We start from the raw sequence: 17,513 nt of genomic DNA on the forward strand, positions 1-17,513 counted from the left end.
CTAGCACTAAACTATGTCCCTAAGAACCTCATCTATATGCCTTTTAAACACCTCCAGCGATGGTGACTCCATTTTTTCTCTGGGCAGCCTGTCCCACTGCTTCAGAACCCTTTCTGTGAATGATTTTTTCCTAATATCCAATCTAAACCTCTCCTGGCACAACTTGAGGCCATTTCCTCTTGTCCTGTCACTTGCTACTTGGGAGAAGAGACCAACACCCTCCATGCTACAACCTCCTTTCAGATAGTTGTAGGCAGCAATAAGGTCTCTCCTCAGCCTCCTTTTCTCCAGGCTAAACAGCCCCAGTTCCCTCAACCGCTCCTCACAGGACCTGTGCTTCATGCCCCTCACCAGCTTCATTGCTCTTCTCTGAAATCTCTCCAGGACCTCAATGTCTTTTCTGTAGTGAGGGGCCTAAAACTGAACACAGTATTCAAGGTGGGGCAGAGCAATCAAGGTACTTTATTAAATACATTTGCAGAGAGTACCTGTTCTTAACATTTTTCTAAAGAAAAAAATGAACTTTGGCCAAGAAGAAATACATTAAATTTCAGTATAATTCTGCAAATGGTTGAGTCTGTGCTGGAAGTGAGTGCACGTACACTACAGTCCGTGCCAGTTTAACAAAATTATTTTTTAAGTGCCCCTGAGCATATGCTGGAATAAACACGTAATGGAGGGTCTCAGCAGAGAGAAAGGCTCCAGGCAGGGAAGGGGTCAGCCCACTGCATGTCTCCTGTCCAGTGCTGCCCAGGGCAGGCATGGGCAGGCACAAGGGCAATGTGTATTACCTGTGGAAGGGAACACCTGGGCCAGGGAGGCCATCCAGACTGCAGACACTGCCTACCCGGTTGGTTCAGAGAGAATATCTGCTGTGTGTGCCATCAAACATCATGGTGTGGAAGAGGTTGTCTAGCCCTCCCCGCCCAGACATCTGCCCCTGTCCACCTGCACAGTGAAAACTTTTGTGAGGGCTATTTGTGCTGAAGCAGCTGTGCCAACAAAGAGTGAACTCCCTAGCTCACTCTTCCACAGATAATTTGGGAACTGGAGAGTTTCAAACTGGAGGTTTCAGCAAGGAGAAAGCATGAACTCATGGAGGAAACTTAAGGGTATTATCAGATTTGCTCTTAAGCACTGAAAGTACCACCTCCAATCCTGACAGTTTTCAGCATTCTGCTTCCTTCTGATCTGAAACAAATGGACCTCAGTTGCCTGATAGACCCCTAATGAGATCACAGAGAACTGACAAGTCATGGCCATGAGGCAAAAAGCTTAGGGCCACCTTACAGAATCCTTCAAAAGGTTCCTCTCTAACGTGCTTTGATTTTCACTTTTTTCCCAGGAAGCTATAGAGATGATGGTCTGTATGTACTTGACAGAGCAACTATCATAAGGCAGGCCCCCTCCAGGGCCCTGTCTTGAGCTGCATCTCAGATCTCAAGTCATGCTCACCTGTTCATCACAGCCTGTTCTCCCAGTTCAGGAGGAAAAAACAACCCAAACCTGAAACCCTTCTCCAGCAAGCTGGAATCAAATCCTCAGTCACCTGCCTTTCTTCAGAGAGACCAACAGTCTGCATCACAATTTATTAACCTCCCCAGATCTCCCAGCTTGCTTGTAGGTTTGTTGGGGAGCCAAGAGCCTTCTTTTTGAGTGAAATCACCACTTGCTTCTAGTAAGCCAGACCCCAGTGGCTTTCCTTTCCTCCTTGTGTAAAACTTCTTGTAAGCCCAGATACAAACAACAAACAAGTTCTCCAGGGTGTGGATGATCTTCTGGCTTGTTATCTGAATAAAGAGAGGGAGAGAAAGAAGACAAATTGGCCATCTTCTCCACAGAAGGCATTCATAGTGTGTCTCCACCATCATACTCTTTCTCATGAGACAGTAATAGACATTAATGGGATGGCATTTGTCTGAATGTTCATACAAGAAATAAAACTTGGATATAAGATAGGAATAATGCAGTGGAAGGAAGTCTTGGATAGACTGGTCCTGAAAGAAGGACCCAGGACTTTCTATTCAAGACATGCTCCCCCAGTATGGCCTTGAATATTTAACATAAATATGCTAGGCCAGAGATCCTTGTTCAAGCTACTGCTCCTCCATGCTCATTCATGTAGAGACTTCCATACTCACATGGCTACTTCTTACCCTCTGTCTTCTCCTGGAGATCCTGCCTTTGTACTGCCACTTAATTTTTAATGTAAGCAGGAACCAGAAGCCTGGTTCCTCTCATTCCAGTCAGATACCAGCATACTATTAGCTATTCAAACACCCTCTCCAATTTTTAGCAGAAATTGGTGCCTGTAGCTGATCACTTCCCCTGAAATTTCTTCAAAAGAGGCACTAAAACTGAATTTTGATCATGTGGATTTTTTTATGATGGTATGTATTTGTCCCAAAAAAATCACATCCAGCTCATTTCAGCCTCTCAGAATTAAACGTCATGGCTTAGCTGAGCACTACCATTTCTGTGTATCATGAAACAATTGTGATGAGTTCTTTCTAGTGAGAAAAGACATAAATGTCAATATTTTTAAACTCCAAGCTCTGAGAGATAGATGAAATTCCCAGGGACAAACCTATATCATGTGAGTTGAGAGCAAACAGTAAGCATGGCATGACACAGAACAGCAATGAAAACGCACACTGCTCAGTGAACTTGTGAACTATGCAAATAGGAAGTCAGAAATTAAACAACAGAATCATGCCCTGACATCTGTAATTAAGTGTCTTTATCACCTCACAAGATGCTTTTATAACGTAGGTTTGTTTAAAGGCCTGTTTTATGTTTTGTGCTTTGACAGGATGTAAAGTTTTTGTGAAGTCTGGGAAACAACTAGTTTCCCTAAATGTAAACTAGATTCTGCAGATTTCACCTGGGTATAGTTCAGAGTAAGTTTTGATGTGTTATGTTCATCTCCCAGGCAGCTGAACTACTGGCAGTCATGTTGCTTAGTCCTGGAAACCTCCCAGAGAATCTGCAGACTTCAAAGCCTGTTAGGAATTCTTCAAGTACTTTAGATATGATATCTTTTTGAGGAACTCTGTTTTCTGTGATCTCCCAACAGCAGCTGAAAGCCAACAATTATAACCTTCTTGTCACACCTGTAGCTTTCTTTTCTCTTGTACTAAATGGCTCTCCACTTACCTTAAATGCAAATTTTACAAAGAAGAAAAAATATTTTTCTGAATTTGTTTTTTTCTGAAAACAAGAACTATGTTTTTTCCAGTTTGTTGTCTCCAAACTTTTTTTTAAAAAAGAACATGACTGACATGCTGAAGAAGAAGCCAAACTCAAGTCAAGTTCAGGAGAGCCAAGCCAGTACAGGTCCCAGTCCTACAATGCACACCACTTTCCCAAGGCCCCTGGGCTCTAGAGGGACTTAGATTTGCCCATGGAACTCAGCACTTAATACATATGGCAATTTTGTAGGTACAAAGCATTTAGGATGGACAACTGGGTAAGTGAAAATTGTTATCTTTCAGCTTCTGACTTTCATTAAAATATGGTCATATTCAATAACTGAAAATGAGTAGGCAAAGAATCTTATCAAGTGTCTGTGATTATATGTAATAATAAGGTGCAGGACATTAGTAAATGCCTTTGAGAAGCTGACAGAGATAGATATAGCAACTGGAATATAGCACATAGAGAAAGTAGGGTGGAAAAGTCATTGAACTGTAATTACATTTTAGTAAATGGCTTGTTGCTCTGCATATTATAAATATGGGTTTTCAAAGATAGAAGAAGGTCTTTAATGTCTCTCTTCACATGTGTATTTTGGTGACAATCTAAATTCAACCCTTTTTTGGTCATGACAGCTGATCTGGAATTGATCCTACACCCAAAATCTAAAAGCCAGTCTAAAGTATACTGCAGGTCCAAGAATATTTCAAATATAATCACGAAAGATATCTTAATATAAATACATCAACATGTTTAACATAAGCATACATTTTCAAAACCCAATTTTGGACTGCAGTAGCAAAATCTAAAGCAGAAAACCAAGCCCAAGCTCTCTTTGCCATACAGATTTTCAGTTCACCTAAAATCACAGATTCCCATTGCTTAGACCAGCTAGATAGTTCTGGGTCCCCTTTCTTTTGACCTGCTTGGAATTCCTCCTGTCATTGCACGAAAGGCTGCTGGTCAGAACACACCAATTCACATACAGATGCTGCTCAGTAGGCCTGTGATGACATTTTGCTGGACTAGATCAAATCCCTCATGGGCAGGCTCAAACCACAGGCTCCTCATGTGAGACCATTTGGTGCAACAGTATTGAAGTGCTCCCACACCCCCACCCCTGCCCCTTGCCTTCTTCCCAGTGGGAAGCTAAAGCCCTTCTCTTTCCTTCTGACTTTTGACTGCTTGATACTGCTGACAGGACCATTTGACCAGGTAGCGTTTTCCATGGAACTTCCTAGATTTCAACCAAAAATTCACTGAATGGCATCAGGGTGACAGTGACCCCTACCCGGGCCCTCATCGATAAGGCAAGTTTAAAAACTCCCCGCATGTTCTTCCCACATCACTCTGAGCAGAGGAACAAGAGCAAGTTCCTAGGGCAGGAGCTGGGACTGGTCCCTGCTGGGGCGCAAGGATTGTAGCACTTTCTGCAGCTGACTGGAGGCAGTGACCATCAGCCACAAGTACATCACCCAGGTGCTCCTCAGGAAAGTACCATGTCTTCACACCTTGCCCCCCAACCACCTGCAGCCTCAGCTGAGCACAGGCAATGACTGACACAGTCAAAGGGGTTTTGGCAGTCTTGGGCTGTGATCTGGGGATTATTCTAGTGAAGATATGGCAGCCTGAAGCAGAACAGCAGATTGACAGACCCTGGTGACCCAGTGACCAGTGCTGACAAGATGCATGTCATCCGTGCAGGATGCTGTTTCAGGCGGTGAAGGCTTTGGACACCTGGAAATGCCCGGGGGTATCTCCAGTAATAGGCTTACTCAGGTGACAGCATTCAAGGCAATAGGTTTTCCAACATCAGCAGCTGCTCATTTCATGGCACATCAAATTGCTGGATGGCCCCTGCCAGGTGCATACTACTTCAGTCCCTGCCTGCCTGGCTCACTGCAGACCCCAGAGATGCTTTCCTCTGCTGTCTTCTTCTCTTAAGCCACGTCCTGGATCTGGAGCAGAGGTGCCCTCTTGTGGCACTCATGGAGCTCTGCCACCTCTCTGGATTTGCCCATGCCCCTGCTGTTGGTCTACAGGTCTCAGCTGCCGAGAGGTTCTTTCACTGCACATTCCATAATCTTTCTGTGGACTGAGGTTAGTCTGGCTGACCTGTAGTTCCCTGGATTCTCCTTAATAGCCTTGAAGATGGCTATGACACTTGCCTTTTTCCCGCTTTCAAGGACCTATTACCAGTTCTTGACTTCTTCTAGTATCTCTCCTAGCTCCTCTTCAGTCACCTGTACACACACCCCTCCCAACTCACCACACTCATCTTGGCCATTCTACTCATCACTACCCTTTCTACCATGCTTTGCATGTGTACAGCTCTGGATGTTCTTCCTGCAGTCCTACACAGTAGGACCTTAGTACAGAGGAGAAACGCTATTTGCAGAGCTTCAGCTTACCCCCATTGAGGGAGGAAGAGAGAGTTGGCCATGAGCCTTTGCTTTCCTTGAAGTGACTGTGAGGTTCAGGCCTTCTGGAGAACTCCCTATATTTTACTATATAAGTTCTCCCCTGTCCTTATATACAAGCAGGATCAGGAACTTGCTCAGGTGGACCAGGCATGTGTAAGAAAACTAAAGATAGTTCATCCTCTCAGGAGGCTATAAATCATTTGATGAACACTGCTTTCCTTCCTGCTAGAAGATCAGTGAGAGAAGAGAGAAAAGGAAGATAACGTGAGGATCCAGGGCGAAACAAAAGAGGAGAACCGTGTTTTCCACCCTGAATATAAAGGTTCTGACTATAAAATTTGGTACAGGTTTCTGACAGCAATTTGTGTTCTCAGGGCTCAGCTGATAATGAGTCAGAAAATACAGGCTCTCAGAAGACTCATCCTTCTAAACGAGGGATAAACTATACACTTCCAAAGTAGGAGAGACTTTCCCAGATGTTCTCCTTTGAAAATAACAGATTCCAAACAGGGTTATTCTCAGTAGCTGAGTGGCAATGTTGAGCTGAGCTGCTCAGATACTCTTTGGACCCTCTGTGGATAAGGCCATGAGAAAGAAGTACCATGTACTGCCATTTCTGCATGTTTCATCATCCTTCTGAGATGACTCTTTCTTTAGCACCTTTAACCACACTGAGGCCCTGGCAGAGGCCCATCTAATATCATGACTGCATTAAAAAATGAGTAAAACAAAATGTTTAACTAATACACAAAGAAGAGCCAAGAAAGTACAGGCTTTGAGTAGTAAATGTGTTTGATGTTCTATGTCAGTCACTCAACTGAAAATCTGCTTCACTGAGCCAAGCATTTTGCTCTTCCCTTTAGATATGAAAAGCATTAAGTAGTTTCTTCACTGTATTCCATGACCCTATAGTAAAGGCAGAACACACAGCAAATGCATTATTGCCACAAGGAAACAAGCAAAAGCTGAGGTTTATGCCCAAATTCTCAGACTGCAAGCTACAGTGAAGTGAAAGTTTCTACAGAAATCAGACAAACTCTTAAAACAGAGATCATTGACTCTGAGCAACCTGTAATAACTCTGACCTTTAGACCATAGCTCATTTATCCCTGGTCAAGACAAAATTTCCATCCTTTTTCCTGTTGCTGCAAATGTTTAAGAAAAAGTAATTACAAGTCATTAGAAATCTAAACCCTTCTGTATTTCCCTCCTAGTCAGTTCAGGAGAAGCAGAAGCAGTAACATAGATGTCATTATAGAAAGTATCTGTAGTGACTATGTGGATCATTCTCCACAATAGATATGTTCTCATGCTCACAGTTTTAAATGAAGGAGAATTGAACCCTGCCCTGAGTTCAACTTAATGTGGTTGGCAGGCATAACCTGAAATAACATCTGGAAGGTCAAGAAAAAGGTCTCTAGCAAAATAAGATTGTTCCTGCTAAATACTAAGGATAATCCCTAAATGCTGTCATCTGTAAGGATATTTTCACAGATTTTTGAAGACGAGAGAATCAACATGTCCTCAGAAGGACTTAAAAGCAGTCGCTTGACAACAGTAATGTGTTTTACATCACAGCCTCTATTATCAAGAAGAGAAAAAAAAAATCATCCTAATGTAATGGCACAAAAAAAATGACTTTCTAAAAGGTTCACTTGAAGTGTTTTATTTAAAGAACTGTATGCCCCAAATGATACTACAGTTATTAAAAATTATATATTCCAGAAGACAAACACAATGAGGTTTTCTGTTTTGAACCCAGGAGTCCCTCACTGAGCAACAGCAGCTGCAGAGCTCTGAATCCCAGGTAGGTTAACAGCAGCTACCGGTTCTACTCTCAGCATGACAGTGGGATGCCAACGAAGTTGATAGGGTCTATGCTTTAAACAGAAAATCCACAGTAACTACCAATGTGAAAAGATCCCTGCTGTTTTAAAGCAATGCAACTTGGTGATGCACATTCTGCAGATCTTGAGAAGAGTCATGAAGTTCTGCAAATATTTCTTTAATGCCAGGAAACAGATATGTGTCAATCATCCAAGTATTACCTAGCTTCTTGAAATCTAGACATCAATAAACAGCTTTACTTTTCTTCTCAGTCAAACCTATTCTGCAATGATTCCTCCTGTAATATCATTTTAGACTAGTTTTTTTTACACTCTAGCAAAATGTCACCTCTCTCTGAAAATGGTAGCTGACATAGTTTCTGTCTTGGCTGAAACATTAATATTCAATAGGTTAAACCCTGGTGCATTGTCAAGCATGTCCTCGGAAATATTTTCTAAGATAAGCAGATCTGGAGCCTATATCATGGCTGTGACTGATTGCGGTGAGCGATTTTGTCCATCCCTAAATGTAAATTTGGTGCAGTACTGTTACATGTTCCATAGCACACAGCAGGTGTTTGATTCTTCAGGTACTACTAATTGTAGCCTAGGTTTGGTAAGAAGCAAATGCCAGCTGAAAGGAAGCATGTCAGTCAAAACCAAGGCTTCAGAGTCAGTGTCAAACACCAGTGCTACAGCCTGGGCCTTCCTCCTGGTGTAGCAGTAAAGATTATTGCATATGCAGTACCTTTGAGATCACTTCTGTTTCTGTGGCAGGAATCCGCAGGCACAGCAGCTGTCTGCTGGGCAAGGGCAGCTTTATAAGATGTCCTGGCAAAACGGACACTCACTGGGAAGCACGTCCCCTCAAGGCCCTGCAGCACATGGGGTAGATTCAGGCTGGTAGTGGCGTTCACAGTGTGATTTTTGCAGTCTGCGAACCTTGTTCTTTCTGATTGTGCTGGGGTAATTTTCTGTAGGCCAAACCAGGGTGCCTGCTTAAGAGTTTCTCTCCTGTCATGGAAACTCTGGAGCTCCCTAGGAATGGAGCATCAGTTGTTTAGGAACCAGAGACATGTTCACCCCCAATACTGCCTGATTGTTCAAAATAAATTGCCATCCATTTGACTTTCCTTAAGATAGTACATTATGCTTTCCACATTTCTGTAACTTGCTGTTCACAACCAGCTGAACCATTTTTTGTCGTGAGAGCTAGGCAGACAACTGAGGAAAAGAACTAGGACAGCACTGAAAAAAAACACAAACAACTGGTTAAGAAAATAAATGTGTTTTGAAATGTTCAGCTAAAGAAAAACTGAAAAGCATTAGCTTTTCATGTTTGGCTTTTTCAATGCAAAATGCTTTCAAAATAGCTCTAGAAACTTTAGGGAATCATTTTTATTAAGTCATTTTAAAATGGAAGAAAATATGGACATGTCAGTACAAACGCTGGATAGTTTCAATCTTGCAATATTTATTCTGTATTCTCTTGAGAGAACTTTTGAAGAAATGACAATATATTTCCTAGCATTTAAATATTACAAAATCAAAATATTCTATCAAAATAAAACCATATTCAAAAGAATCTTGTCTTTCTTCTGCTCTTCTCACCTACTCTATATATGCCCTTCCTTTTGCCATAACCTTCTGTGATTTGAAGTTACATCTGTTAATGTCTCAGGTTTCCACCTGCAAATTTTCCATATTTCCTCTGTCATCCAGGTAATAACTCATTCAGAGCAGTGTAGGGCAACAAAGATGATTAAGGGTGTGGAGCATCTCCCTTATGAAGAAAGGCTGAGGGAGCTGGGTCTCTAATTTGGAGAAGAGGAGACTGAGGGGTGACCTTATTAATGTTTATAAGTATATAAAGGGTGAGTGCCACGAGGATGGAGCCAGGCTCTTCTCAGTGGCAAACAATGATAGAACGAGGGGTAATGGGATCAAGCTGGAACACAAGAGGTTCCACTTAAATTTGAGAAAAAACTTCTTCTCAGTGAGGGTGACAGAGCACTGGAACAGGTTGCTCAAGGGGGTTGTGGAGTCTCCTTCCCTGAAGACATTCAAAACCCGCCTAGACATGTTCCTGTGCAACCTCACCTAGACATTCCTGCTCTGGTAGGGGAATTGGACTAGATGATCTTTTGAGGTCCCTTCCAATCCCAAACATACTGTGATACTGTGAGATTTTTCCCGTATGTTTGTTTAGTGCCTGTTGGCACTAATTCTTGACCTTGATGACAGTCAAAACCTAATAACAATCTCCTAACATCCTCTTCTATAACAAAAATTAAAAACTACTTAAGCCATGGGTATTTCTTAGGTACAGAACCCCTAATATATTAGCAAATAGACAAGGATCAATATGTTCACCAAAACCGCCAAGTAGGCTGAAATAGACAGATTTTATTTTACTTACAATAAAATATTCATTTATTTTTCTTTTCTGTTTAAATCATAATGGTCTGCCTTCAACTCATATTTTCCAGTAAACTATTATGTAGCCCCTACTGAAAGACTGAGTAAGAACAAAATTTTAGGATTAATTATCTCTAAATGCTGAGAAGATGGTATAAATGTAATGTTTGTTAGGTAATTTAAATGGCTGGATAGATACTGACAGGAATTAAATTAGTCGCTGGCAACATACAGCAACTTGTTTCTCAATCTTCCTTTTAATTTAAAAAAAACCACTGTGAAAGACTGAAATTGGAGGATTATATACATTAATCCTGCCATGGACTTTTGAATGTGAACATAATTTAGAGAATTTTCTATGACATTTAATTTATATTTATCACATCAGAGTAAAAACATTTACATGTTTGGTAAATAAGGAGGGAGAATTATCAATGTACTTGGAAACTGAAATACACCATTTCTTTTTTTCATTTTTTTTTAATTTGTCCTTGTTCAGACAAATTGAATGTACTGGAATTTTTGATGTCATGCTGGCACTTTTCTGATATGCCAAGATAATATGTCAAGATTAAAATGAGCTTAATTTTAAAATAAAATGGACTTGTTTTTTCGTTTTAAGTTATAGGTGGAAGTTTTTTCACCTTGCCTTTCTGCAAGGGAGAACACAAAAGGGCTGCATATGATAGCATAGCACATGTGTTTTATTGCAGCACCTTACTTGAAATATACATACTGGAGTGCCACACCAAACCTTCACATTTTCCCTTTTTTTTTTTTTCTCTCTTTTCCTCCTTATACAGACCAGTATCTTGTATCCCACCAGCAGCTCTGTTGCTTGAAGAAGTTAAACCTGAATGTACTATTGTGGTTAATGTTGAGGGAAAAAAAGAGTTATAAAATTGTAACTTGGGCATGTGTCACCTTTGCACTTTAAGTCCAGACTTGAACTAGCAACTCTGCTGCTGACTTGATGGCCAAAGGCTTAATGTGAAGGATTTAATGACTAGTTGGACACAAACGGTCACACAGTAAATAAAGTTTAAAGCTGTATGACTCATTGATCAACTAGAGGGCTTAAGGTAGGTGTTACAATGGAAAGCTAACATAATACACAGATGCATTTCATCAATATAGAACTTATATTTACCCTTAATATAATGAACTTCTGTTTTCTTCCTTAGTAAGATTCTTGCCAACTCAGCAGAGACCATCTGGTAACTTTCTGTGCACCCGGCAGAGTACAAAGTCCTAATGTACCCTGCCTCGGCTGCTTATGCCAGCCAGACCTTAGCGCATAAATGATTAAACTAGAAGAGATTTTTGCGTTTTACTGAGGAATTTACTAGTTCTGTTGGGAAGTGGACAGGTATCAACTTCTCCCTGAGGAGCCGCAGGGCTGTTCCCAGGGCCAGGAGAAAACCCGTGGCCTGGAACGCTGACCCTCCCAACAGATTGGAGTATAAACGTAGAGTTTCTCTTTGGTTTGGCGTAAAATTTAGAAGAGTTTCTAGCTGTATTTTGTCTGGTGCCAGTACCCTTCCCGCTACAGCCGTTGCCCTCCAGCACGGCCGGCGCCCCCAACGGCCGCCGTGTGCCGCCCTCACTCCCCCTCCTGCTCGCTCCCCTCCGCAGAGGCAGAGGCGAGCCAGGCGCTGCCGGAGGGGGCAGTCACCCAGCAGGGACCATGGCGCTGCCACCCTGAACGCCGGGCCGTCCGCTTCGCTCCAGCACGGGCTCCGCTGGCGGGCCTCCCGGTTCCCCGCATCCCCGCCAGGGGGAGCCCGCGGCAAGAGCGGCGCTCTAGCCCAGCCAGTTGGGTGGTTCGGTCTCTACGGCGTCCGCACCGCTCACCCGCGCGGCACCGCCCCCCGTGGTCACACCACTCGTCCGGCCGGCGCTGCGTCAGCCACACAAGATGGAGACCGCCGAGGAAGGTACCGCGATCGCTTTGCGCCCCACACTAATCTCCGCTCCCTTAGAGCCGGGTGGGGGCTTTGCCTGTGCTACCTCGATGGGTGAAGGGGCGGGGGAAAGGGCCGTCCATGAGTCCGGGAGCCGCTGAGCGGGCTGGGGCTGTTTACGCCTGGAGGGGCTTCGCGTATCGGAGCTGCAGGTGTCCGGGCCGTGCTTCCCACCCGCACCCTTACTCCGCCGGGCCTGCCTGTGGTGGTTGCGGGGTGCAGGCCCGCGGGCTGGTGCGCACTTGGGTCCCCCTTACATAACCGCGGCCGTTGGGAGCCGGGCGTTGCGTGGGGGTGGGGGAGGGGCGGGCGGTGCTGTGGTAACACCCGGCGCGGGGCACCGGGACTCGTCCGGGCTGCCTCGGGCGGCGGGGACCCGCCGGTGGCTTCTACCGACTACGGGTCTTCTACATGGGGCTTTGCTAGGGGGGAGGTGAGGGTCTCGGGGGCCGCTTAGAGGCCTTGTGTGAGGAGATCCCGGCGCGGAAAGCAAAAGCCCGGGAGCTTACACTGGGGCGGTGTGAGGGGCCGTGAGGAAGGGGCTCCCCCGAGTCGTGCAACACCCTTGCCCGGGCTAGTTTTCACTTGTCCCACAGACGCTGTCATACCCTGTCCTGTAACTCAGAGAGTTTTAAAGTTCCACTTTCAGCTGAATAATAATAGGAGCTTTGGCTGCTGCAGCTTCTTTTGCAAGGTTAACTTTGTTATGTATGCTGGAAAATCAATTTGAAAAATTGAAATAATAAAATGATGCCAGAACTGACAGGTTTCTCTGTCTCTTCTGCAAGCTACTAACAATACATAGTAACATCTCATTTTAGAAACTAAGTTGACAAAGAGATCATAGTCATGTTTTTGTAGTGTATTGTTTCCATTTTTAAAGGGTATTGCTTTACTTGAGATCACATGTGGGAATGCTTTGTCAGCACTTTTGCTCTGCTCAGATAAAGTTGAGGAGCTGTGTAGTTCAAGCTGATAATGCAGATCTTTCATAAACCAGGACTTCATATTGTAGTGTAAACCAAAATAAATAAAGGATGTGTGTTGTGCTATGTTTCTTGCAGTATTTGAGCTTTGTTTGTCATCTTAAGCAATAACTGCAAGTATATATTACAGTAGTAAGACAGTTCCAAGGAAAACATTTCCATCTTGGATTTTGTTACTTTGACATAATTTAGAATGTAGCTTTTTATCTGGTCACACTTCATTTTTCCAGCTTGAGAGAATTAAAAATAAACACCCTGGAAAAATATGAAGCACCAGGTGAAATAACACAGCACCTTTGTAGAAGAAATGTTCATTGGGTTGTTCTGTAGACATATTTAGTACCTGTGAAAACAGATGGTTTATCAAAATACAGGGGTTTTTTAAATCTCAACTTTCAAAACTGCTTGCTGCAACTTTGTCATGCCTCTGTAGACCAACAGTTACATATCCTGATGAAATTAACCAAGTGAAACTTTGATTGCTTGGCTTCTGGTAGCGCAGAAAACCTGGATTGTTGTAAACTGCAAAGTGCATACTAAGAAATGACCAGCTGAGTTCCAGCCACTCTGGTAGTTGGTAAATGCATCTTGGTGGCTTTGATTCAAACAGCATAGTTCATAATTTGTTACAGGCTGTTAAGAGTGGTAGTCTTTGATCATACCTGCTTTTACAGGGTTTAGTATGGGGAACAGAGAGAACAGGAAGTGAAAGCAGAGGGGGCCGTTAGTTACATCTTAAGATATTGTGTCCTTTAACTAAACCTTCACGTTAAACTCTGCACTTGAAATTTGGACTTTTCTGATTTTGTGTTTTGGTTTGGTTTTTTGATTGTTTGTTGTGTTGTTTTTGTTTTTTTTTTGTGTGTGTGTGTATGTTTTTTGTTTTTTTTGTTGGTTTGTTTTGGATTGGTGGGGGGTTTTGTTTGTCTTTTGTTTTTTTTTTTTTAATATATCTTTAGAAATACATATACAGGTAACCTTGGATATTATATTGTAGTCTTATCAATGTTACCCTGAAAAGCTCTGAGTAGTAGGATGAAAGTAACTAGTCTATATACTCACTTTCCATAAATACCACAAGAGTGTTACAACTTCTTCTACAGTTTCAAACTCCAATTCCCACCATCAGAATTCCACAACACTTGCCAGAACACTGAAGAGGCTTTCCAAGGTTAGAAAGCTTTAAACACTAGTAGCAGAAAAGACTGCATTCGTCAATTAAGGAGGAAATCCTGCTCCAGTATTATTGTGTGCCTGATTCTTTGCTACAAAGTGTCAAATGGACTTTCCTAACTATTGATAGCTGATTAATGATATTATGTAATGTGAGCATTGCTTCTCTGTAGCACCTGATACCAGCTTTTGCTGATGAGAGGAACTTCTTTTTCTTTTTAGCTAAATAATATAATCTTCACTTTTGCATGTTACAGTGAAGAACATTCGGTTAGAGAGGTGATAGGCAGAGAGACGTTCTCTGGAGGAAGATAAAAGAACTGTGTTACCCAAGGTCATTCTTTCCAAAACACATGCATGAAGAACGGGATGCAAAGTGTATGTGCAAATAGAAAAACAGTGTCTGTTACACAGTGGAATTTCCTCTGAAACACGATAGTAGGTCATAAGGTGCATAGCTTCACATGTTGACCCTTAGCGATGTTTATTGATTTGAAGCTATCATCTGCATAACGGTCCATATTGTTACATTCATTGTATGTTTATTTGAATTTATAAAACAAGTGGGAATATCTGGAAACTCTCATAGCCTTTAGAAAAATAAGATTTACGTTTAACTGATTGTGATAAGCTGAGGAAATCCTTTCTGAAATAAAAAATTAATTTGCTTTCAGTAAAGCAAATTCTGTTTTTTTCCCAACAGTCTTGAGAATAAGTGAATAGTCCGCTGTTAAAGCCAATGGACCATTAATGAGTGGGTTCAGAGAGCTGTGCAGGTCTTTTGAAGAACAGTGTGCTTTTACTCTATTTCTTTGGTGCCAGACAGTGTTCTTATAAAGCAGCGGTTTCACATCCTGGCTCTAGTGTTTGTTTGACCTTTTATCAGACTGATCAGCATACAAAGTTGTCAGCTCACTATAGCAAAACAGCTCTGTTTGAAGGGGTTCTGGAGGAAGGTGAGCATGACACAGCTAGTGGTGGATCCTGCCTGTCCATTGAAGAGACCTGTCCTGTGCAGCCATCTGGAAATACTCTATGATAAAAATAATTTGTTAGGTGAAGTAGCAGTTTTAGTCTTTCTAGTCAGCAGAGAAACCAGAGGCTCTTGATGTTTGCAGTGATATGTTGCTGCTTGATATGGCTGTGATGGAAGTACTCTTTATGTCTATTTGTACTGTGTTGTGGTTTAATACCCACTGGCAGCTAAGCCCCACATAGCTGCTTGCTCGCTCCCCCTTGGTGGAATGTGGGAGAGAATCAAAAGAATAAAAGTGAGGAAAGTCATGGGTTGAGGAAAAACTAGTTTAATAGGTAAAGCAAAAGCTGTGCACACAAGCAAAGCAAAACGTGGAATTCGTTCACTACTTCAGCATCTCCAGGAAAGCCAGGCTCCATCATATCTAATGGTTACTTAGGAAGACAAACACCATCACTCTGAATGTTTTTCCCCTTCCTCCTTCTTTCCCCAGCTTTATGTACTGAGAGTGATGTTGCATCATATGGAATAGCCCTTCGGTCAGTTGGGGTTGGCTGTCCCCGCTGTGTCCCCTTCCAACCTTTTGTGCACTCCCAGGCCAGTGACTGCTTAGGAACAACTAAATAAAAATCAGTGTGTTATCAACATTGTTCTCATACTAAACCGAAAAGACAGCACTATACCAGCTACTGTGAAGAAAATTAATTCTATCCTAACCAAAACCAGGACATAGCATCACTGATGGGGGTATTGAATACGTTTCTGTTAATTCTAGGGTTTTGGCCTACATTAATGAATTCAAATCTCTCTGCTAGAGATAGGAAATTGTTATTTCTTTTGAATCACTTGAATTCTTATGCTTTATGTGTAGAAACTGTTCTAATACTGTGCTATGGATATAATAATATTGTGATTTCTTTATAGAAAAACATTAATATTTTAAAATTTGGTACCTTTTGGAACTTTTTGTAGAAAAACATTAACTTTTGAGGATTTCAACCAAAAATATGTGATTCGGACTTGAAAAAGTGCATTTTTCGTATTCTTACATCAGTACTTTAAGTTGGTATTTTTCTAACAAAGATCTCTGATGTGTTTCTGTTACAGTCTTGCAGGTTTGCTGAATAGAGGTTGATAGAGAAATAATTAACAGAAGATGAAATGCTGAACTTTAATCTTCTGTAATAAATAGCCATTTTATGTTCATCTCCTTAACAGAAGTAAAAGGATGAGTAAATGGAAGATACCATGCATATGTCAAGCAACTGAAATATTTTTATTTATATTTGCTTGTGTGTTTAAGTGCTCTGGATAAATGAATGATATTAAGATAGACATCTATTCTTTAGAAGGAGAAGTTTACACTAAATTCCTTGTCCAGAAAGCATCTTGCACTCTTTAGTTGTAAGAAAAAGTCAAAAACAGAGAACAAAGAAAGTGCGGGACCTATTGAAGTATTACTGAAATTGTTAAATAAGAAACAGACAATGTGGCTGGACTGTGGACTGCTAAATGGCCGTATTCTACTCGGGTAGCAAATCCACAAAATACCTATTTCTGTTTATTATGATGGGGTTTTTCCCCTTCATTGGGCGCACCAAGAAATGTCCATGTTAGGTTGAAGAGTAGCAAATGGTGTGTTTAAATCATTGTTAGACATTAGTAAATCTATTTACTCAGCCTCCTTTTATCTTATTGAAAATTCAGATGGAATTTTTCCATTTCAAAGTCTCCACTTTTAGGAAGATTATCCTTAACAATCTATATGTTGTTTTAATGATAACTTTAGACAAAGAGCTCCTCAGCATGTAGTTTTATTGTGTCTGTTTCCTGGAAATCTTAAAAATACAGTAGGACATGATTTTTACAATATGATCCAGCAGATAATATTCTCGTTGCTTTTTCTGCTGATCTCTCTTCATATCTTACATCAGATGAAATCTATCTTTCATCCTCTTTCGATTGATTCTGGCTTCTTTTTGCTTCATGATATATTTGCTAGAGTTTAATTGTATAATTTATCTTGTAAATTTGAGTTCTTTAAGCAGTAGTGTAATAAGCTTTATGTCCTTGTCAGCAGATATATGCAGAGTCTGTCGATCTGAAGGAACTCCTGAGAAACCTCTCTATCATCCATGTGTTTGTACTGGCAGTATTAAATTTATTCATCAGGAATGGTAAGTTCTGTGTTTGTGTGGGAGTATTTTGTTGTGTGTGGGTTTGGTTTTTGTTTGTTTTTTTTTTAAATAAAACACATTACCATGTTTGTAAAAAGAATACTCTCTAGGTCTTCAGGTTAACTAGTAAGAAAAAACAGTTTACAGTGGCTAGTTTATTCCAGTTCACCAAAAAACAAAAAAACAAACAAAAAAAAATCAGTAACTACATATTAAAATTAAGTACTAATAATTGTTTTTTATTAGGACTACAATTCTGCTCATCTATCAGTTTTATGAAAGCTAAGCAGAAAGATCGATATGTTGGAGCTTTTTTTTTTCCCAGTTATAGTTATAAATGAAAAGAAGTAAAAATACCCTAATACTTTTTGGTCA

At 41.4% G+C, this 17,513-nt stretch overlaps 1 protein-coding gene across 2 annotated transcripts in view; it reads left to right on the top strand.

Moving 5' to 3' along the window:
- Positions 1 to 11,691: 11,691 nt before the first annotated feature.
- The window catches only part of MARCHF6 (membrane associated ring-CH-type finger 6), a 54,754-nt gene continuing 48,932 nt past the window's right edge, over positions 11,692 to 17,513 (top strand). Inside the window, exons 1-2 of one of the 2 annotated variants that reach the window (XM_065831205.2) lie at positions 11,692 to 11,799; positions 17,042 to 17,138. In XM_065831205.2, the coding sequence (XP_065687277.1) occupies positions 11,781 to 11,799; positions 17,042 to 17,138 (116 nt within the window). In that variant the 5' untranslated portion in view covers positions 11,692 to 11,780. Of the gene's footprint in view, positions 11,800 to 17,038; positions 17,139 to 17,513 lie in introns of both variants that reach the window. The other variant, XM_065831204.2, reaches the window with a different exon arrangement.

This window comes from Patagioenas fasciata, chromosome 2, assembly GCF_037038585.1.
Source record: "Patagioenas fasciata isolate bPatFas1 chromosome 2, bPatFas1.hap1, whole genome shotgun sequence".
Classification (NCBI taxonomy): Eukaryota; Metazoa; Chordata; class Aves; order Columbiformes; family Columbidae; genus Patagioenas; species Patagioenas fasciata.